The following is a 21,381-nucleotide window of genomic DNA, read 5'->3' as shown; positions in this document are numbered from 1 at the left end:
GCAGACTCTGCAGGTTCCCCCTCAGCCTCCTCTTCCCCAGAGCACACAACCCTCAGCTGCTCCTCCCAATCCCTGCCTCTGGGCAGCCTGCTCTGGGGTGAGCTGTCCCTGGCCACGGCAGGGGCTGGATGGTCCTCCAGGTCCCTTCCAACCCTGACAGCTCAGTGACACTCTGCAGGGCTGCTCCCACAGCAGCTAAACTGCCAGCAGGTAGAAAGCTTCCTCTGGAATCTTGTCCTGCTGCTGCTGCTGCTGAGCTGCAGTCTGGAAACACAGCACTGAAGTCTGACTTCCCTGCCAGCTGCTGTTTCACTCTTCAGATGCAGAGACAAAAGTGCTCAACAGTGCCCAGCAAAGGTCTGAGCAGAGCAAAGGTTCAGCAGCCTGAGGCTGCCAGCTCCAACTCCAGCCAGTGCTGACTGCCTGGGGAGCAGCAGCAAACCCCTGCTGAAATCCCCTCCCCAGGCTCTGCACTGCTGACCCAGGAGCTTCCCCCAGAGCTGCCTCTGGCTCTGATGCCCTGCTGGGGACTTTCCTGAGCCAAACCTCTCTGTGCTTTCTACCCACCTAACAGAAAGGCAAGGAACACAAAGCAGCCTTTCACCTTGAACCTCAGGAGCACCTCTCCCATGGAGAGAGAGAGCTGGGCTTGTTCAGGCTGGAGAAGAGAAGGCTCTGGGGAGACTTACTTGTGGCCTTCCAGGATCTGCAGGGGGCTACAGGAAAGCTGGGGAGGGACTTCTGAGGGTGTCAGGGAGTGACAGGGCTGGGGGGGATGGAGCAGAACTGGGAGTGGGGAGATTCAGGTTGGATGTTAGGAAGAAGTTCTTCCCCATGAGGGTGGTGAGAGCCTGGAGCAGGCTGCCCAGGGGGGTGGTGGAAGTTGCACCTCTGGAAGCCTTTAAGGCTGTGAGCAACCTGCTGTGGGGTGAGGTGTCCCTGCCCAGGGCAGGGGTTTGGAACTGGCTGAGCCTTGAGGGCCCTTCCACCTCTGACAGCTCTCTGATTCCATGACTCTGCCATCAGGTGCAGACAATGCCTCTGGTTATGCCCCAACAGCCCAGTGCCAGGGCAGCCCCAGGCAGGCTGTGAGCCCTGCTCACCAGGGTGAAAACCACACCAGAGGACACAAACTCAGCTCTCCCCTCCCCTTTCTCTCAGGGAATGATCACTGCAGGGCTGCTGTGAGATGACCTCAGTGGAGGGGAAGAGCTGTGCCCACAGTGGCAAAAGTCAATCCTGTGCCCATGGCAGCACAAAGGAAGCTGATTCTGGGGTTGGCTTTCAGCTCTACCTGCTTGCAGGCAAGGGCAGCTCAGCAGCTACAGGTGGCACTGCCACTTCTCTCCAGTGACAACAGCAGCATCACTGCTGGCAGCAAGGCTGGCACCTGGCACCAAGTGTTTGAGCTGCTTTCTGTGTCCTGCAGGGCAATTTAAACTCCTGAGAACCACTGAACACGAAGCAGCTTCTTCACACCTCACTTAGGACTCCCAAGGAGTTTGCTCTTCATCACCACTCAAACATCAAAGTCCTTTTCAGAGGGCTGCTGGCAGTCTGCAACCAAAGGTCGCTGCAGTCCACCAACAGCTTGTGATGATTCTGTCCTCAGAGATGCACTGAGACCCCCTCCAAGTAAAGCCCCCAACCCTCACACTCCCACACAGTCTCAAACAGCTACTGGAGCTTCGATTTTGGAGTCAGAACCCTCCTTAGGAACTGGAGCAGGCAGCCAGATGATGGTTTGAGAGCCTATTTCCCTCCATATGTTCAACCAGCTGCTGGAACTTCCCCACTCATGCCGAGGCAGAAGCACCCAGGGATGGTCTCGAGCTCCTCAAGGACGACCACAGGAAGCAAACCTTTCAGGACTGCCCCAGCAGACCCTCTCCATGCTCCTGGAAAGTGCTGCTCCTGCAGGTGCAGTCCCCCAGGAACGCAAGGCAGGCAACCAAAACACACAAGGGAAGACTCTGCACCGTGGCTGGGAATGAAAACTAACTCCACTTCAAGGCACCCAGGGAAAGCCAAACATTTCCTTCCCACACACATCCATCCTGCAGCTCCTCAACTCTCTCCTAACAAAGCAAAAGGCACTGTCAAGAATCCAGTACCTCAGGCTTCCCTCACCTGCTCCTGACAGTGCACAACTGGCAGGGGGGTGAATGAGTGTCCCGAGGCCACCTGATGGAAACCCACATCCCAGAGTGTTCCTGGTTCTCTGCTCGGTAATTAACAGGGTGAAGGAACCACAAACCCAAAGGTGGAAAACACGAGGTAGAAAGTCAGGAGGCTGCCTAACAGAAAGGAAGGGACAGCAACAAGTTCAGGCTCCTGATCCGAGGCTAAACCACGTTAGGCTCAAGCAGCCAAGCTCAGTTCGCCAGCCAAGGAAACTACAACAGGACTGAAGACCCAAGGAAAGTAACATCCCCGAAGTAGGAGCTGGGGAGAGAGGGAGGGAAGGAAGCCTGCAAGCCTCCGACCCAGCGAAGGAGCCAGCGTCCCAACCGGCGGCAGAGCGATCCCCGCACCGCCCGCCGCACCGCCCCGGTGCCCCCCGCCGCTGGGCCGCAGCCCGCACGGCCTCCGCTCCGCCGAGCAACGCGAGCCCCCGGGCCGCGCAGCCCTGGCACGGCCCCGAGCGCCGGGAGAGCGCCCGACCCGCGACACGGGCAGCGGCCGCGGTGCCCCGGCAGGCAGCACCGGCCCCGCCGTCAGCTGACAGCCGCCCCCCCGCTCCCGCGGGGCCCGGCACAACGCATGAGCGCGGCTGTCAGGCTCTCCCCACCCCCGCAGGGCACGGCCCCGGCCGCGGGCGTCCCGCCGGCACCCACGGACCGGCCCGCGGGCAGCGCCGCTGTCACCGGGACCCCCCCGCGCCGCGCCGGGCCTGGGCGCCGCTGCCGGGGCATCCCCGCCTCGCCGCCCGGCGCGGGCCCGGTTGTCAGGGCTCCCCCGCCCCCTCCCGGCGCGGGCCCGGCTGTCAGGGCTCCCCCGCCCCGCTCCACGCAGGGGCCCCGCCGGGGTCCCCCGCGGCACTTCGGGCGCGGGCCCTGCCGGACCACCCCGCGCACGCCGCCGCCACCGGGGATCCCCCGCCGCCGCCCCGCCGAGCCCCGCCGCCGAGGATGCGCCCGCGAGCGCGGCCCGGCGGGGCGGGGATGCCGAGCAGCGCGCGCCTCGGCGCCGGTGCGGGGCGGGGCGGCCCCCGCGGCGGCTCCCCGGCCAAGCTCCCCTCCCCCCGGGCTCCGGGCCTGAGGCGGTCCCAGTCCCCGCCCGCCGCCCGCTCGCTCGCCCCGCTCCTCACCGTGTCAGCGACAACACGGCCGGGGCCGAGGACGGGCTCCTCCGCGCCGCATCTTCCCGGCCGCCCAGCGCGGACGGGGCCAGGGCGGGACCCGCACCGACCGGCCGCCGCTTCGGCCCTGCTCCGAGCCGAGGCAGCGAAACCAAAATGGCGGCGGCTCCTGCTCCACCGCGAGCGAGCGCCCGGCGCCCCGCCCTCCCCGCGCGCGGCCCCGCCCCCGCCCGGCCACACCCCTCGGCGCCGGCCCCGCCCCCGCCGCGCGAGGCTGCCGCGAGCCCCGGGGTGGGCGGATTCCGCGCGTCCTGCGCCGTCTGGCCCTTGCCGGCTGCCGTAGCGGCCCCGCGTCATCCCCGCGCTCTGGCGCCGCCGATCAGCGGGAAGGAGCTGCCGGCACCGGTGAGTGCCGCGCCGCCGGCCTCGGCTCCGGCGCGGCTGAGGGGGCGTTGCTTGGCCGGGGCAGGGCGATCGCCTGGCCCCTGCCTGGAGCCCGCGGCCCGGCCGCCAAGCTGCCCTTGGGACCGAGCCGTGAGGCGCGTGGCGGCGGCCGCTCGGGCGGAGCCGTGCGGAGCCCGGCCCCAGGCGGCGCGGCTGGCTGCGGGGACGCGATCCGGCCGCGAGGCCGCGGGAGGGATCAGGCGGAGCAGCGCCGAGGGCCCGGGGAAGCAGCCTGCGGCCTGCCGGGTGCTGGGGCGGGCGGCGTGCGCGGGAGGGCTGCCGGAGGGCTGCCGGAGGGCTGCCTGCTGCCTGCGCGGGAGGGCTGCCGGAGGGCTGCCTGCTGCCTGCGCGGGAGGGCTGCCTGCTGCCTGCGCGGGAGGGCTGCCGGAGGGCTGCCTGCTGCCTGCCTGCTGCCTGCGCGGGAGGGCTGCCTGCCGCCTGCCTGCCGCCTGCCTGCCGGCGGTGCCCCGAGGGGGGCTTCACGAGCAGAGCCGGTTCGCTTTCCGGGGGCGCTGCCCGTTTCGAGGTCAGGCGAAGTGCTGTGCTTTATGCCTCGCTGTTACCTCAGTCCCATATTCCGAGAGGGAATGAGGCAGCAGGAAGGTTTGCCCAGGGGCATTCCTCTCCCAGCATAAGCAAAACAAAAAGAATAAACCAACACAAAAATTACAACAAACAAATGAAACCCTGAACAAAGAAAATCCACTTCTGTCTCTGCAGGGGAAATGCTGAGAAGCTTGAAGGGCCTCGTCTGCCATCCCCCAAAGGTAAGCCCTGGGGCAGCCTGATGGTCTTGGAGGTCTTTTCCAGCCCAGACAACTCCCTGGTTCTGTGAACTGCTTGGCTGCAGAGCTGTGCTTCTGGCTGTGCAGGGCTGTGTGGCAGCCTCTCTGAAATTCAAGAGAGACAGAGATCTGCTGGAGAGAGTCCAAGGGAGAGCCATGAGGATGATTTGGGGGCTTGAGCATCTCCCCTGTGAGGAGAGACTGGGAGCCCTGGGGCTGTTTAGTCTGCAGATCTGATCAATGCCTATCACTATCTGAGGGGTGGGGGTCAAGTGGAGGGGGCCAAGCTCTTTTTGGGGGTGCACAGCAATAAGGCAAGGACCAATGGATCCAAACTTGAACACAGAAGGTTTCACCTCAGCATGAGGAGAAGCTTCTTTACAGTGAGGGAGCCCTGGAGCAGGCTGCCCAGGGGGGGTGTGGAGTCCTCTGGAGACTTTCAGAACCCACCTGGTGCAGACTGCCCTGGGGGATCCTGCCTTTGGCAGGGGGGTTGGACTCAGTGATCTCTGGAGGTCCCTTCCAGCCTCTGCCCTTCTGTGAAACCAGCTCTGGAGGCTGAGGTTGAAACAGCTCTGTGCAGGGAGAGCTGGGTGCAAGAGCAGCTCCATGCAGGAACAGCTGCACCCCCCCAGCACACAGCCTTGGGATGCACCTCCAGGCATCACCTGGCAGCTCTCTGCCCTTTCAGGCATCTGAGTTGGGCTGCTCTGCCCCTTGGCAGCTGGAGCTCCCTCTCCACTCACACAGAGTCACAGAACTGTCAGGGCTGGAAGGGACCTCAAGGCTCAGCCAGTTCCAAGCCCCCTGCCCTGGCCAGGGACTCCTCACACCACAGCAGGCTGCTCACAGCCACCTCCAGCCTGGCTGCAAACACCTCCAGGCAGGAGGCTTCCACCACCCCCTGGGCAGCCTGTGCCAGGCTCTCACCACCCTCAAGGGGAAGAGCTTCTTCCTAAGGTCTAATCTAACTCTCTTCTCCTCTAGCTTGGATCCAATCCTCCCCCCCAGCCACTCCCTGACACCCTAAAAGTCTCTCCCCAGCTTTCCTGTAGCCCCCTTCAGATACAGGGAATCCACTCTGCACTCGAGGCTGAAGGCTCACAAACCCTCAACACATTCAGAGCAAGAAGGCCAAGGGCAGCCTGGCCTGGGCCAGGAGCAGTGTGGCCAGCAGGAGCAGGGAGCTCATCCTGCCCTGTGCTCAGCACTGGTTAGGCCTCACCTGGAGTCCTGTGTCCAGCTCTGGGCTCCTCAGGTCAGGAAAGAGGTTGAGCTGCTGGAAGGTGTCCAGAGAAGGGTCTGGAGCACAGCCCTGGGAGGAGAGGCTGAGGGAGCTGGGGTTGCTTAGCCTGCAGAAGAGGAGGCTCAGGGGAGGCCTCATTGCTCTCTACAACTCCCTGCAGGGAGGTTGTAGCCAGGAGGGGGTTGGTCTCTTCTCCCAGGCACCCAGCACCAGAACAAGAGGACACAGCCTCAAGCTGTGCCAGGGGAGGTTTAGGCTGGAGGTGAGGAAGAAATTCTTCATAGAGAGGGAGATTGGCCCTTGGGATGTGCTGCCCAGGGAGGTGGTGGAGTCCCCAGCCCTGGAGGTGTTTAAGCAGAGCCTGGATGAGGCCCTTGGTGCCATGGCTGAGTTGATCAGATGGTGCTGGGTGCTGTGGAGTGAGAGACATTTCATTCCTTCCCCCAAAGGAGAGTGAGTGCTGAGACACTGCTCTGGGGCTGCCTGGTGTGTGCAGGGTGGGCTGGGGGCTCTCAGGGTATCAGGGGCTGGAAAGGACCTCTGGAGATCCTCAGGTCCAAGCCCTGCCAGAGCAGGAGCACAGAACCCAGCACAGGGCACACAGGACCCCAGAGGGGGCTGGGAAGGCTCCAGGGAAGGAGACTCCACAACCTCTCTGGGCAGCCTGCTCCAGGGCTCTGGGAGCCTCACAGTGCAGAAGTTCTTCCTCCTGCTGAGCTGGAACCTCCTGTGCTGGAGTCTCCATCCCCTGCCCCTTGGCCTGTGCCAGGGCACAGTGAGCAGAGGCTGGCCCTGGCCCTGGCCCTGGCCCTGGCCCTGGCCCTTCCTGACCCTCAGCTATCTGCAGGCATTTCTCAGATCCCCTCTCAGCCTTCTCCCCTCCACACTAATGAAGCCTCAGGGCTCTCAGCTTCTGTTTTCTGAGCTCCTTTGGCTTTCCACTGAGCTCTGAAGCACTGAGTTTGGGCTCCCTGTGTGTTCTGGGTGGGCTGTGGGGTAATTTGACTTCTATTTTCTGAACTCTTTTGGCTTTCAAATGACCTCCTGAGGAGAATGAGGCTGAGAGCAGCAGCACCTCCTGCCCTGGGGATCTGCCACAGCTGTTCCTGTCTCTACCCTTCAGCTCCTGGCAGCTCTCATCTGTGCAGACAGACAAAATAGGAAGCTGCTCTCCCTCTGTTTACCCTGGGAGCCTGCAACTGTTCCAGTCACTAACTGAAGGGTGGCTTTCAGTTTGGCTTGCTCTGGGGCAGCCTCTCTCTGCAGGCTGCACTTTGTTAGCTATGGGCAGAGGCTTCCCTTTCTCTTCCACCCTGAGAGAACCAAATGCTTGGCCTCCTGCTCCTCCCTTCCCTGCCTGTGTTGGTTGAGCTCTGCAGGAAGCTGCAGCAGCCTCGGGGGGGAGGAAAAACCAACCCCAAACTGATCAGCTTAGCTGCATGAGAGCCCACCTGGAGTACCTGGGGAGACCTCCTTGCTCTCTACAGCTCCCTGCAGGGAGGCTGGAGCCAGCTGGGGGGTGGTCTCTTCTCCCAGGCACCCAGCACCAGAACAAGAGGACACAGTCTCAAGCTGTGCCAGGGGAGGTTTAGGCTGGAGGCGAGGAAGAAATTCTTCACAGAGAGGGAGATTGGCCCTGGGGATGTGCTGCCCAGGGGGGTGGTGGAGTCTCCACCTCTGGAGTCATTCCAGCCCCACTTGGCTGTGTTGCTGTGTGGCCTTCTCTAGGTGACCTTGGCCTGGGTGACCTCCAGAGGTCCCTTCCAGCCCTCCACCATTCTGTGACTGTCAAAACAAACTGAGGGGATTGGTTTTGTCCCACAGGTGATCTGTGAAGTCTGTTGTCTCTCTCTGCCTTTTCTCCTCAGCTGGACCATGCCTCTGCCCTCCACACAGCAGCCAGGGGCTGCCTAAGTGCTGCTGGCAGCCAGGGGCTGCAGGCCCCAGCAGAGAGAGCCAGAGCAGTGTTCTGCACCAGCGAGAGCGACCCTGTGAGTCCCTGCCACAACTGCTGCTGGATGCCAGCAGGCTGCCTGGGGCTGCCTGGGGCTGCCTGGGGGCTGCCTGGGGGCTGCCTGGGGGCTGCCTGGGGCCTGGGGTGCTGCCATTGTGCTTGTGGAGGGAGGGGGAGCACAGAGGGCTCGGGGTGGGAGCCTGCTCTGCCCTCCCCAGGCCAGGCCGTGGCCCTGCCTGGCTTGAGGCAAGATGTGGTCAGTCCCCTGCCTGAGAGCTCCTGGGACAGGGACTGAGTCCTTCCCTGGGGCTGCCCAGCTGAGCCAGGCTGTGCCCTGTGGGAGCTGGGCTGGGGCTTAGCTTGCCCTCAGGCACCATGAACTCTCCTCCAGGGCTCTTCTGGCTACGAGGGGGGGGTGTGGAAAAACCAAACCCCAGCACACCCCAGCTGACCTCAGCACAGCACAGCCCCTGCAGCATCATCATTCCAGCCTCACACTCCGTGTCTCAAGCACAGAGTGAAGTGGAAGGGATGAATGGAGGGAGGCTGGGAGGTGCTGCTGTAACTGGAGCCTCTCAATCCCCATTCCTCTGGGGTCTCTATGGAAACAGCAGCATGCAGATGATCTTCCTCACGTGATGAGAGTGTCTCTAGCTTGCACAGAAGAGTCCAGATGGCAAGGATTGTCCCCACTGTCCTGTGCCTACCATGCAGGTTGCCAGGCAACTGGCTGTGGCACTCTGCCTGGCGGTGCCACAGCCCTGGCCGCGGGCAGGCTCCCGGCGCTGCGGCGCTGGCCTGCAGCAGAGGCCTCTGGCTCCCCCAGCAAACCTGGGAGCTCTGCCTGCACCCAGGCCCCACTCAGAATGGACTGAGAAGGCCAGATGAAGAGTTCAGTGTTCAACAAGGCTCAGCTGGGTTCTCCCCTGCTGTGCTTTGCCAGCAGCAAAGCTCTGAGCGACTCCAGCAGGAGGAGGAAGATCCTTGACCCACTTCAGAGGGAGGAGGGAAGGAATTTGCCCCAGCTTAGGCAGCAAGGCAGTGATGGGACTGAGAATGGTCTCTGGAGTAGTGCTCTGCTGTGTGGGTCTGGGGGGGACACTGCCATGCACACAGCTGCTGGCGATCTGGGGCCAGCCAGGAAGCCTCCAGGGGCATCCAGCCCCGAGGTGGAGTCACAGAGCCATGGAATTGTTTGGCTTGGAAAAGGCCTCTCCAGAGCATGGAGCCCAAAGATGAAGCCCAGCACTCAGCCATGTCCCCAAGCACTGCTCCTGAGCACCCCCAGGACAGAGCTTGGCAGAGCTGCTGGAGGGGGCAGCCAAAGCCTGGCACAGGAGCCACTCCAAGTCACACAGGAAGGAGAGCAGAGGGGTGGCCTAGTTACACAGGGCACAAAGCTGGGGACCAGACCAAGGGCAAATAAAAAGCTGCTTTGTGAGCACTGCATGCTAGGAGAAGAGAAGAGTGAAGGGGAAAGGCAAGGATGGAGCTGACAAGGCTTGGAGTGGGTGTTCTCAGCTGCCAGGAACAGCCACTTCTTGGAGTGCAGGCAGAGCTCTTCAAGCAATCACTATAAATAAGCACAGGGAGCTGAGCTGCTGCAGGAGCACCACTGACCACCAGCCAGGAAGCACAGCCTGGCCCCAGGCATAAACCTCAGCCCAGCAGATCACAGAGGCTAGGGGCAGAAGGGACCTCAGGAGATGCTCAGGTCCAACCCTTTGCCAGGGCAGGAGCACAGAGCCCAGCACAGGTCACACAGAACACATCCAGAGGGGGCTGCAAAGGCTCCAGAGGAGACTCCACAACCTCTCTGGGCAGCCTGCTCCAGGGCTCTGTGAGCCTCACAGTGCAGAAGTTCTTCCTCCTGCTGAGCTGGAACCTCCTGTGCTGGAGTCTCCATCCCCTGCCCCTTGGCCTGTGCCAGGGCACAGTGAGCAGAGGCTGTCCCTGTGCCTCCCTTCCTCACCCCCAGCCCTCAGCTATCTACAGACATTTCTCAGACCCCCTCTCAGTCTCCTCTGCAGCCTAACCACCCCCAGGGCTCTCAGCCTCTCCTCCCCAGGCAGTGCTGCAGCCCCTTCCTCATCCTCACAGCCCTCCCTTGGACTCCCTCCAGCAGATCCCTGTCCTGACCTGGGGAGCCCAGAACTGGATGCAGTATTCCAGGGGAGGTCTCCCTAGGGCAGAGCAGAGGGGGAGACCCTTTGGATATGACTCCAAAAGGGTCATAGTGCAGTTAAGATGTTGTGGTAACCAGAAGGCTAATCAAGGATGAGGTAAATTAATGAGGCACAGGGCCACTGCTGCTCCCAAAAAGCAAAGGGTCCTGCATGAGCTCAAGGAATCCTTTGATTATTGCCAGGGAGCATTTCCCTTTAACCCCTTCCTAAGCCTCTGCCAGCAATGCCCTGGGACAGTTCCTGCTCTGAAATGCAGGTTCCCAGGAGGTGATCCCTGTGAGTGAGCATTCCCTGCCTGCTCCACTGCACTCTGCATCCAGAATGTGCCTTAACCCTAACCCTAACCCTAACCCTCCCCTCTGCAGCCTGGCAGCAGGCTCAGGCTGCCCTGGGCCTTACAGGCTGTGTTTGCTCCACTCTCACATCCCCTCTGCAGCCTAGCAGCAGGCTCAGGCTGCCCTGGGCCTTACAGGCTGTGTTTGCTCCACTCTCACATCCCCTCTGCAGCCCTGGCAGCAGGCTCAGGCTGCCCTGGGCCTTACAGGCTGTGTTTCCTCCCCAGGCCAGGCACAGCCAGCAGCATGAGGGTCGCCACTACAGCATCCCACTGGAGGAGGTGAAGGTTGTGTTTCCACATGGGCTGCCCCCTCGCTTCCAGCAGCAGGTGCTGTGCCCTGGAGCAGGTCTGGGGGGGGTGGGGCAGGTGGGGAGAACCAGGCCCCTCTGGTTTGCTCCTGGAATCAAAGTGTGCTGCAGGAAGCCACTCACTGCCCCTGGCCCTTACTGTTCTTCCTCTAAAAGGCAGGAGGCAACCCAAGCAGGGGAGTGGCAGAAGGCTGTGAGGGTCCCCCCTTGGGCAACATCCTGTCACAGAGTGCATCAGGTTGGAGGGGACCCTCCAAGGGCATCTTGTCCAACCCCCTGCACTCAGCAGGGACACCTCCAGCTACCTCAGGCTGCTCAGGCCCCCCTCAAGTCTGACCTTCAGTCTCCACTGAGGAGGCCTCCACCTCTCTGGGCAACCTGTTCCAGTGCCTCACCACCCTCATGGTGCAGAACTTCCTCCTGATGCCCAACCCAGCCCTGCCCTGCCCTGGCTTCAAACCATTGCCTCCCACCCTGCCACCACAAGCCCTGGGGAACAGCTCCTGCCCAGCTGGTGTGGTCCTGGTGCAATGAAGCCCTGCAGCCAATGGTTTGAGCTCCTTACCTCTGAGCACCTGGGGCACATCTCCCACAGCTCCTGCCTGCAGCAGGCTGTCTCCTGAAGCCAGTTTGTCCCAGCAGCAATCTTGCCTCTTGGCTTCAGCTGTGAGCCAGCCCCTGCTGGCAGGGGCTCAGGCTTTGCAAGCAGCTCCTGCAGCCTCCCTGCCAGAGCTCAGGAAGAGGTTCCTGACCTGGGAGTCAGTGCTGTGAGGTGACTGAGCCCTGAGAACCTGCTGCAACAGCTGCCTGCCAGGCACACCAGGGACCAGAGAGCCAGCAGGGGCAGTCAGCATGGCCTCACCAGGGGGAAGTCACTCTTGAACCACCTGGCAGGCAGGGGGACAGCAGTGGACAGTGAGAGCCTGCAGAGTGCCAGGCAGAGGTGGAGTGATGCCAGGAGCTGCTGTGCTGTGTGCCAGCAGCTGGCTCCTTCTTCATCTTCTCTTCCTCTCTCAGATTAAGACCTTCAATGAAGCCTGCCTGATGGTGAGGAAGCCAGCCCTGGAGCTCTTCACTTACCTGCAGAACTCCAACTTGGCCCACCCAGCTGTCAGATACCTGATCTGTATCCTTCAGCACTGCTTGAGGGCAGCTAAGCACAAGTGGAGCTGGCACAGCTGGGGATGATCCTCTGCTGGCTGCTGTGCTTCACAGGCTTCAGGAGGTCCTCTCCAGGCTGCACAACCCCAGCTCTCTCAGCCTGGCCTCCCAGCAGAGCAGCTCCAGCCCCCTCAGCATCCTCCTGGCCTTCTCTGGACACTTGCCACCCAGCAAGCTTTCATTCAGCTGCACAGGCAGGGCTGTCAGCTCAGGGCAAGGGAACCACAGCTGGGATGAAGCAGAGAGGTAGAGAGAGAGAGAAGCAGCTCCTGGGGCCAGCTCTGCTGCTGCCCAACAGCTTGACTCAGTGCCAACCTTTCTGTCACAACCTTTGAGCTTCCCTTATGCCTTTTGCAAAAGGGAGAATTCCAAGTGGCCTTCCAGAGCCTTTCCTTGACAGCCCACCTTGGAGATGGTGAGAGAGGAACAGGGAAGACCATGACTCTGTGCCATGTGGTTCACTACTGCATGAGGCAGGGCTGGCTGGTGCTGCACATCCCTGATGGTGAGAGCTCTGATGTGCTAACTCTGATCCAGGAGCTGCTGCTTCAAGAGCAAGGCTCAGGGTGGGGGGTGGGAAATTGCCTTTCTCTGCCCAGCACAGAGAAGGCTTCTGAAGCACACAACCCCCTGCACAAAGCAGAAGCTAAGTACTTGCCTCCAGCTGCTCTCCCATGCTTACAGTCAGCCTTTTCTCCTCACTGTTAGCAAGGGTGACAGGAGACAGCCTGTGTGTCTCCCCTGCTCTCAGGGGGGGCTGCTCACCACCTAGTGGCAGAGTTTGCTGAGCAGTGGAGCAGAGAAAGAGATCCAAGCACCACAGAACAACCCCCAGCCAGACCCCCAAAGCAGACCCCCAAGCAATCAACCCTTTTATCTGCTTACAGCTCACCTCTGGGTGAAAAACTGCAGGGAGCTGCTGCAGTCATCCTACAAGAAGGAGAGATTTGATCAGCCCTTGCAAGCAGCTTTCTGGCTCAAGAACTTCAAGACCTCAAATGGCCACTTCCTGCAAGAGGTTTGTAGAGCCTGCCTGGGGCAGGAGCTCAGCACTTAGCCCCCCAGGGTCATCTGGGACACTGGCAGGGCAGCAGGGACCTGGCCACTGCTCTGCTTGCTTCCCAGTCTCACCCTGGTTCTCTTCCCTGCAGATCAAGACCCAGAGGAAGTATGTCTGGGGCAAAAGGGAGAGCACAGAGGAGGGCAGGCCGCTGGGTGAGGTGGTGGAGCAGGTGAGGAGCAGCAGCTGCTGCTGTGGATGCAGCACAAATGGCCTCTGAAGGTCACACAAATGCTCTGGGAGGTGGAAGGCAATTCCCTAACAGGGAGACTACAGAAACCTGGTAGAGGAACATGTGGCAGATCACAGCCTGGGCTGCATCCAGAGCAGGTCCAGAGAGGATTCTGCCACTCTGCTCTGGGGAGGCCTCACCTGGAGTGCTGCAGCCAGGTCTGGAGCCATCAATGCAGGAAGGAGATGGAGCTGATGGAGCAGGTCCAGAGGAGGGCCACAAGAATGGTCAGGGGGTTGGAGCAGCTCTGCTATGAGGACAGCCTGAGGGAGCTGGGGGTGGTCAGCATGGAGAAGAGGAGGCTCCAGGGAGACCTCATAGAGACCTTCCAGTACCTGAAGGGGCCACAAGGATGGAGACTGTTCCCAGAGGCCTGCAGTGACAGGCCAGGGCCAAGGGCTTCACACTAGAGCAGAGCAGGTTGAGATTGGATGTTAGGAACAAGCTCTTCACTGTGAGGCTGCTGGAACACTGCAACAGGCTGCCCAGGGAGGTGGTTTGGGCTCCATCCCTGCTCAAGGTGAGGCTGGACAGGGCTCTGGGCAGCCTGAGCTGGGTGAGGATGTCCCTGCTGAGTGCAGAGGGGCTTGGACTGGCTGAGCTTTGGAGCTCCCTTCCCAACCAGAGCACTCTGTGATCCTGTGCTGGCTCTGTGAGGGAAGAGTCCTCCCTCCGAGCTGACTCCTCTGATCTGCCCTTCCTTGGCTGCCCCTCTGGAGAGGGCAGGCAGTGGACAGCAGCACAAAGCCTCCCCCAGCTTTGTGCCAGCTGTGTGCCTTCCCCCCTGGCAGGGCCTGGCTCGAGCCAGAGTTGCCTGTGATGCTGTGGGGGTGGTGCTGAGGGAGGTGAGGCAGCAGTGCCGGCCTGGCTCCTTCCGGCTCCTCGTGGCGGTGGACGGCGTCAACGCGCTCTGGGGCAGGACCACCCTGAGGAAGGAGGACAAGAGCCCTGTAAGAGCTGCTCTGAGGGCCCCTCAGGGGAGGGGGAGGTTGGGGAGCTTCACCCCAGGGGCAGCAGGCCTGGAGGTGTTGAAAAGTCATTTGGAGGAGGAGCTGGGGGGGTGGGGTCCCCACAGCTGAGGGCAGGGAGCTGCTGGGTTAGGGTTGATGACCTTAAGGTCTTTTCCAACCAGGCCATTCTGGGCCTGCCAGGGAGGGCAGGGGAGGAGGTTTTGCTCATTTGGAAGCAATTGCCTGGAGGGACCTGCAGAGGCCATGTGCTGCCTTAAGCAGCTGGTTCTGAAGGGAGTCCTCAGGACACCACCACGCAGCTGGGGGCAGCACTGCCCTCTGCAGCACAGCTCTGGCTGGGTGCTGGGGGAAGAAACTGAAGGATGCAGAAGATCCTTGCAGCATAGCTCAAAGTGGGGAGGGGAGGTTTGTGTCCAGGGTAGGGACTGATGGCCAAAGAGAAGTGACCCAGGCACTCTTCATCCAGGTTTCTCCAGAGGAGCTGACCCTTGTCTACAACCTGAGGAAGATGATGATGAACAATTGGGTGAGTCCCAGGCTGTACTTTGTGGGGGGCTGTGTGAGAGTCTCACTGGGAGAGTCTCTGTGTGCTGCCAAGCACAAAGAGCAGAGCAGAGTCTGACAAGGCTCAGGAGCTCACCAGTGCTGCTGCCATCACCCAGGGAGAAGCAGAGCAGGTCAGAGGCACAGCACTGCCAAGCCCCAGCTCCTGAGCCAGACCCAGAGCTGCTGCAGAAGACTTTGGCTCTTATTAGTTGTAGAATAAGAACTTTCTGGTCCTAGATGTTTTGCTATGGGAGGTCACCTCCTGCTGCTGCTCTTCCATCCACTGGATGCCAACAGCAGTCTTCAAACTGTACAGAAAAGTCCTTTTCAAAGTACTGAACTCTGAAGTAGGTCCAGAAGAGGCCACCAAGGTGATCAGAGGCTGCAGAACCTCCTCTGTGGGGGCAGGCTGGGAGCTGGGGCTGTTCAGCTGGTAGAAGAGAAGGCTCCAGGGAGACCTCAGAGCAGCCTTGCAGTACCTGAAGAGGCTCCAGGAGAGCTGGGGAAGGACTTCTGACAAGGGCTTGGAGTGACAGGACAAGGGCTGATGGCTTTGAGCTGGGAGAGGGGAGATTGAGACTGGAGAGGAGGAAGAAATTGTTGACAGTGAGGCTGGGGAGAGCCTGGCACAGGCTGCCCAGGAAGGCTGTGGCTGTCCTCTCCCTGGCACCCAGCTGTGGTGCCTGTGCTGCATGGGTGCTTGGAGGCACCAGGATTAAAGTCGTTAGGAGCATGATAAGAAACCCACTCTGCAGAGCTCTGGAATGGAAGTACCTCCAGGATCAAAGAGGAGAGACCTCCCTTTCAAACCCCAGCCCCCCTCCCTTTCAAACCCCAGCCCCCCTCCCTTTCAAACCCCACCCAAGGCACAAAGGCTGTTTGCAGCTGAAGGCTTTCTGCTTTCCCCTGCAGAATGGAGGTGCCATCGTGGCGACCCTCAGCCAGACTGGCTCCCTCTTCAAACCCAGCTCTGCCTATCTGCCCCAGGAGCTGCTGGGAAAGGTGAGGCAGAGTCTTCTGTGGGGGTTTCTCCTCTTCTCCCTGGGAAGCAAACAGCCATCCCCGTGTGGCAGCTGCAGTCGTTCTGGGTGGCAGAGCTGGCTCCGGAGTCTCTTCAGCTCCCAGCTTTTGTTTGAGATGGCTCCAGCCGAGCTCGTGGCTGCACTGCATCCTCTCCCGGGCAGCTCCCGCAGGAGCAGGCGGTGCCAGGCTCTCACCCTTGGCTCTCCTCCCCAGGAGGGCTTTGATGCCCTGGACCCCTTCGTCCCCATCCCGGTCCCCAACTACAGCCCGATGGAGTTCGAGAGCTGCTATAGCTACTACCTCGACCGCAAGTGGCTGCAGCACGAGAAAGGTCAGGGCCCGCCCGAGCCGAGCCTGCGCGGGGCCGCGGAGGGGTCCTGGGGCCGCCGCGGAGGGGTCCTGGGGCCGCCGCGGAGGGGTCCTGGGGCCGCCGCGGAGGGGTCCTGGGGCCGCCGCGGAGGGGTCCTGGGGCCGCCGCGGAGGGGTCCTGGGGCCGCCGCGGAGGGGTCCTGGGGCCGCCGCGGAGGGGTCCTGGGGCCGCCGCGGAGGGGTCCTGGGGCCGCCGCGGAGGGGTCCTGGGGCCGCCGCGGAGGGGTCCTGGGGCCGCCGCGGAGGGGTCCTGGGGCCGCCGCGGAGGGGTCCTGGGGCCGCCGCGGAGGGGTCCTGGGGCCGCCGCCGCCGCACCCCCAACGCAGCTTCTGTCTTGCAGCGCACACGGAGGACGGGAAGGAGGAGCTGCGGTTCCTGAGCGGCTCCAACCCGCGGCAGCTGGAGCGGCTGGTGGCACCGCTCTAGCGCAATAAACGGCGGCAGCGGCTCCGCCTCTTCTGTCTCCCGGTGTCTGTCGCCGTCTGTGCGCCCCGCGGCGCGCTTCCGGCCCGGCGTGACGCACTTCCGGCCCGGCCGCGGGCACTTCCGGGCCGGCGCGGCGGGGCGATGCCGGGCGAGGCGGTGACCCTGCAGCTCGGGCACTACGCGGGCTGCGTGGGCGCGCACTGGTGGGGGCTGCAGGTGCGGGCCGGGAGCGGGGCCGGGGGCGGGGGGCCGGGGGCGAGGCGCGGGGCTGAGCCGCACCCTTTCCGCCGCAGGCCGCCGCGCTGCGCGGCCCTACCGAGCTCCGCCCCAGCACGCTGCTCCGCGCCGAGCGGGAGCCGGGCGGGCGGGAGACGCACACCCCGCGCCTCGTGGCGCTGGAGCTGAAAGGTACCGGGGGGCGGGAGGGGAGCGGCCCCGCCTTGGAAGGAGCCTGCCGTGACCGGGCGCTCTTGCAGGCGGCGTGGGCGCGCTGAGGCTCAGCGGTGCGGACGCGGAGGCGCCGGTAAGCTGGTGAGTGCGGGGCGGCAGCGGCGCTGGCCGCGGGCGCGGCGCGGAACCGCCGGCCGGCAGCTGCCGCCGCTCTGTGTTGCAGGGATGGGGAGGTCGCCACCTACCTGGACTGCGATTCGGGTGGGAGCTCCGCGCCGCGGGACGCCCGGAGCCGGACGGTGAGGGCGGCGAGGCCGGGGCGGGGAACCGCGTCCCGGAGGCCGACGCAGTGTCGCAGCCTCCCCGCAGGTTCTCTCGGCCTTTGCTGGGAGCTCCTGCCCGGTAACGCGCCGAGGAGGCGGCGAAGCGGCGCCTGACAGCCCTCTCGGGGCTCTTTCCTAGGGAGATGCTGCCGGTGGTGGGAAGCGGAGCTCCAGCGCGGCCGCCCCAGGTCTCTGCCCGTTCTGTGTCGTGGTCTGGGTCTGGGGTGCGCTGTCCCGGGGGGGTTGGGTTACTTGCTGCCCTCAGCGAGCTGCAGGAAGGGCAGAACAGGTCCTGGGACAGGGAGCTGAGGATGACCTCCCCCAGCTGCCCCTCCCCAGCCCTGTTCTCTCCAGACCCTTCCGTGGCTTCGTTGCCCTTCTCTGGCCCTGCTCCAGGCCTCAGTGCCCTTCTGGCAGCCCTAACCTGACCCCGGGCCGCCTCACCAGTGCCCAGTGCAGACCCTTGCTCTTCACCCCTCTCATTCCAGGCACTTCTGCAGCCTCTTCCCAGCTTGGTGGTTCCCAGGACCTTCCCTCTGGCAGCAGGGTGCAGCTCTGGTCTGATTACCTCAGCGTCCCCCTGCACCCCAAGAGCCTCTATGTGCTCCGGCAGTACCTGCACGAGGGGTAGGGCCCAGGGGGTGGGTCAGGATCTGGCACCCAGAGCAGGATCTTCCTTCTGCTTAACTTAAAGAGGGGACAGAAGAAACCTTTCCCCCCCTCTCCTTTTCTGCAGGGACTGTGGCTGTCTGGAAGCCTTTGGAGAAGGTGAAAGCCTCCTGCAGGACCCTGGCTGTGCAGAGGAGCTGGAGGATCGGCTGCACTTCTATGCTGAGGAGTGTGATCAGCTGCAGGTTTGCCAGCTCAGGCCAAGCTTCCTTTGCTTGGGAGCCAGCTCCTGGTCGAGGTTAAAGCTCAGCTGCCACCATGCTATGATCCTGTGATTGCCTTCTTTCCCCCACAGGGTTTTCAGGTCCTCTGTGACCTCCACAATGGATTCTCTGGAGTTGGAGCCAAGGTGACAGAGCTGCTCCACGATGAGTACTCAGGCAAAGGAATCCTGACCTGGGGCTTGACTCCAGTCATGAGTGATGGAGGAGTAAGTGAGCAGGGGGGGGTGGCACTTGCACCCCCAGTCCCTTGTTTGCCTCTGAGGTGCTGAGGATTGGATTTTGCCTCCCCCAGGACCTTCAGAAGAATTTGTACAGACTGATGAACACAGCCCTGGGGATTGTTCACCTCTCCACTCACAGCTCCCTCTTTTGCCCCCTCTCGCTCAGGGGCAGCCTGGGACTCAGGCCCCGACCTCCTGTCAGCTTCCCCTACATAAACTGTGAGGTAGGTAGGGTCTGGAGGCTCACCCAGCAGCACCTCCCTGGGCAGCCTGTCCCAGTGTCTCCCTCCCCCCCCCCTCCCTCCCTCTCAAGACTTTCTGCCTCCTCTCCACTCTCACTCTCCCCTCTCCCAGCTCAAAGCCACTCTCCCTTGTCCTGGCACTCCCAGCCCTGTCAAAAGTCCCTCCCCAGCTCTCCTGCAGCCCCCTTCAAGTACTAGTTTGGGTTGGGGTGCAAGGGGCCTCAAAGCCCATCCAGTTCCAACCCCCTGCCACAGGCAGGGACCCCTCCCACCGGCCCAGGCTGCTCAGGGCCTCATCCAGCCTGGCCTTGAACACCTCCAGGGAGGAGGCAGCCACAGCCTCCCTGGGCAGCCTGTGCCAGGCTCTCCCCACCCTCACTCTCAAGATTGTCTTCCTCATCTCCAGGCTCAGTCTCCCCTCTCCCAGCTCAAAGCCATCAGCCCTTGTCCTGTCACTCCCAGCCCTTGTCCAAAGTCCTTCCCCAGCTCTCCTGGAGCCCCTTCAGGTACTGCTCTGAGGTCTCCCTGGAGCCTTCTCCAGGCTGAACAGCCCCAACACTTCCAGCCTGGCCCCATAAGCCTCTGATCACCTTTCCTGGCTTATCCAGGACCTGCTCCCACAGATGGCTTTTGCTGTTGTCACTTCCCTGTCCCTCCCTCCCCAGGCATCACTGAACTACCACAGCAGTGCAGTGCTGGCAGCAGCCCTGGACACCCTCACAGCTCCCTACCGGCTCTGCTCCTCTCAGGGCTCCATGCTGCACCTCGCTGAGTCGCTCAACTTCTCTGGCAGAAAGGTCAGGGCCTGGAGAGCAACTTCCCCTCCTTCCAGCTCCACCTGAGTGCTGCAGGCCAGAGCTGCTGTTGTGTCTCCCAGCCTGCCCCAGGTGCACGTGGGGAGCTGGTTCTGTGTCATTTATCCTCCTCTGGCTTGCAGGTGGTGGCTGCCTGGGCTGCTGTCCCCTTCCCTGCCCTACCTGGCTGCTCCCTGGCAGATACTTTGTCTGCCTACCAGCAGGCTGTGCCCTGGAAGCTTCTCTCTTCCTGGAGGGAGCAGAGGGTCAGCTGCTGCTTTGCTCAGTCTGTTGTGCTGCGAGGGATTGGCAAAGCGAGCAGCAGGTAATCAGAGCCCTGCTGCTCCCCACAGCAAGGGCTGCTTACAAACCCCTCACAGTCCCTTGAGGGTCAGCAGGATGGGGATGAAAATCATCCCCTGAGAGTTGGCCACTTCTGTGCTGCCCTCAGAGCAAAGCAGCTAAAGCAGCAGCTGAGGCACTGCCACCTTCCCCCAGGCCCTGACTCTGCTTCCTTTGCAGCCCCTGCCCAGCCAAGCAGCCTCTGTCTGCACTGCACAGCTGGGGGAGCACCCAGCAGGTTCTGCAGCACTACCTGCACACCATCTTCCCTGGGGCCTTCAGGTTGGTCAGAGGCTGCTCTCCAGACCTGGAACTGCAGCCTGGGGAGCAGAAAGGAGCTTTGGGTAACTTCATTCCCCTCTCCTCCCAGCACAGCCCACGTGCTCCAGCAGCCCTGCAGCACTCTGCCTCCATACCCCCAGTTTTTTTCTCCTCTTCTGACCAAAGAAGGCTTCCTCCAGGACAAAGCTCCCAGTTACCCCTCAGCAGGTAAGCAGCACCCCTGAGCCTCTGCACCAGAGAGGGCAGTGGGGGCAGCAGGGGCTAACAGGCAGCAGGGTTTTAAAGCCCAGAACACCTTTGAGTGCTGTGAGGACAAACAGAGTTCCTCAGCTGCTGTGCTAGGCTGAGTTCATAGAGTCACAGAATGGTCAGGGCTGGAAGGGACCTCAAGGACCATCCAGTTCCAACCCCCTGCCCTGGTCAGGGACACCTCACACCACAGCAGGCTGCTCACAGCCACCTCCAGCCTGGCCCTAAACACCTCCAGGGCTGAGGCTTCCACCCCCTCCCTGGGCAACCTGTGCCAGGCTCTCAGCACCCTCATGGGGAACAACTTCTTCCTAACATCCAATCTCCATCTCCCCACTTCCAGTTTTGCTCCATCCCCCCCAGCCCTGTCACTCCCTGACACCCTCAAAAGCCCCTCCCCAGGTTTCTTGCAGCCCCCTGCAGATCCTGGGAGGCCACCAGAAGGTCTCCTGGGAGCCTTCTCCTCTCCAGCCTGCACAGCCCCAACTCTCTCAGCCTGGCCTCAAGGCAGAGCAGCTCCAGCCCTCTGCTCCTCCTCCTGGCCCTTAGGTTCAAGTGAAGCAACTGCTTGCAAAGCAGAAGAGGGGAGGAGGCTTTGGTGGCTTTTCAACCCCAGCTGTTTGTCCCTGCAGCTGTTGAGAGTGTTCCTGTCCTGGCAGCCCTGCAGTCTTCCCCTGTGCTGCAGGCCCTGCTCCGCAGCCTGCACAGGGACCTGCAGCAGCTGGACGTGCGGCGCTGCCCCAGCTTCTTCTCTGCTGGGGTGGAGCAGGAGGACTTCCAGGTGGCCTTAGAGGAGCTGAGGACTCTCTCCCAGTGCTACGAGACAGGGCTGGGAGCAGAGGACTCTGAAGATGAAGCAGATTCTGACTAACTCACCTTTACTGCCAGAGAGAGCAGAAGAAAGATCCTCAGAGTGGCTTTGGAACCGCAGGGGAAGGCTTTGGAGGTGGCTCAGCTGCTCCTCTGCTCTGCCTCTCAGCACAGCCCTGCTGCCAAGCCTGGCTGAAGCTGTCCAGGTGGTGCTGGAGAAGCTGCTTGGGGGGGGGGGGGGGGGGCTGGTTTTGTATGTTGAACAAACAAACCACAAAACAGCTTTGCAAGGTTGCTCTGCTCTGCATGTTGGGCAGGGAGCACAATAAATACAGAACTCAAGCCTGGAAGCCTCCCCCCAGCCACAGTCACCAGCAGGGGAGCAGCTCAGCAACAGCAACACAAAGCTGAAAGCAGCCAACTTATGCTACAATATTTACAGCTCCCTTCAGGGGCCCAAAGCTTCCCCAGGGGGGGAGGTCAGTG

The 21,381-nt window shown here is 62.2% G+C and overlaps 3 protein-coding genes across 3 annotated transcripts in view; 2 read left to right on the top strand and 1 right to left on the bottom strand.

The window, feature by feature from the left end:
- The window catches only part of ASH1L (ASH1 like histone lysine methyltransferase), a 50,999-nt gene extending 47,531 nt beyond the window's left edge, over positions 1-3,468 (bottom strand). Inside the window, 1 exon segment of the mRNA XM_054179102.1 lies at positions 3,311-3,468. The gene's annotated coding sequence lies outside the window, so the exon portion shown is untranslated.
- A 1,002-nt stretch (positions 3,469-4,470) lies between these two features.
- On the top strand, positions 4,471-16,381 carry DAP3 (death associated protein 3). The gene is made up of 12 exons (XM_054179130.1): positions 4,471-4,512; positions 7,645-7,767; positions 10,479-10,580; positions 11,579-11,687; positions 12,135-12,227; positions 12,610-12,740; positions 12,874-12,954; positions 13,806-13,964; positions 14,452-14,511; positions 15,444-15,533; positions 15,768-15,885; positions 16,264-16,381. Exons 1-12 carry the CDS (start codon positions 4,471-4,473, stop codon positions 16,347-16,349), a joined length of 1,194 nt encoding a protein of 397 aa, XP_054035105.1. The 3' UTR covers positions 16,350-16,381.
- Positions 16,382-16,468: 87 nt separating this feature from the next.
- MSTO1 (misato mitochondrial distribution and morphology regulator 1) lies at positions 16,469-21,164 on the top strand. Its single transcript, XM_054179129.1, has 14 exons — positions 16,469-16,565; positions 16,643-16,757; positions 16,826-16,880; positions 16,963-17,038; positions 17,202-17,250; positions 17,551-17,689; positions 17,799-17,916; positions 18,027-18,161; positions 18,248-18,400; positions 19,084-19,215; positions 19,356-19,537; positions 19,735-19,836; positions 19,925-20,043; positions 20,718-21,164. Exons 1-14 carry the CDS (start codon positions 16,491-16,493, stop codon positions 20,954-20,956), a joined length of 1,689 nt encoding a protein of 562 aa, XP_054035104.1. The 5' UTR covers positions 16,469-16,490; the 3' UTR covers positions 20,957-21,164.
- Positions 21,165-21,381: the final 217 nt, after the last annotated feature.

The sequence above is a fragment of the Dryobates pubescens genome (genome assembly GCF_014839835.1).
Source record: "Dryobates pubescens isolate bDryPub1 chromosome 41 unlocalized genomic scaffold, bDryPub1.pri SUPER_41_unloc_1, whole genome shotgun sequence".
Taxonomy (NCBI): Eukaryota; Metazoa; Chordata; class Aves; order Piciformes; family Picidae; genus Dryobates; species Dryobates pubescens.
Note: the sequence above shows the minus strand (reverse complement) of the source record. Positions and strands in the feature narration are given on the sequence as shown.

Bases quoted from the DNA above. Each gene is read 5' to 3' on its own strand.
- DAP3 (XM_054179130.1), top strand. From the start codon at position 4,471: ATGCTGAGAAGCTTGAAGGGCCTCGTCTGCCATCCCCCAAAG. The intron at 12,741-12,873 runs GTTTGTAGAGCC...TCTTCCCTGCAG, and splicing joins ATGGCCACTTCCTGCAAGAG to ATCAAGACCCAGAGGAAGTA. The intron at 15,534-15,767 runs GTGAGGCAGAGT...TCTCCTCCCCAG, and splicing joins CCCAGGAGCTGCTGGGAAAG to GAGGGCTTTGATGCCCTGGA.
- MSTO1 (XM_054179129.1), top strand. From the start codon at position 16,491: ATGCCGGGCGAGGCGGTGACCCTGCAGCTCGGGCACTACGCGGGCTGC. The intron at 16,758-16,825 runs GTACCGGGGGGC...GCGCTCTTGCAG, and splicing joins CGTGGCGCTGGAGCTGAAAG to GCGGCGTGGGCGCGCTGAGG. The intron at 17,251-17,550 runs GTCTCTGCCCGT...CTCTCATTCCAG, and splicing joins CTCCAGCGCGGCCGCCCCAG to GCACTTCTGCAGCCTCTTCC.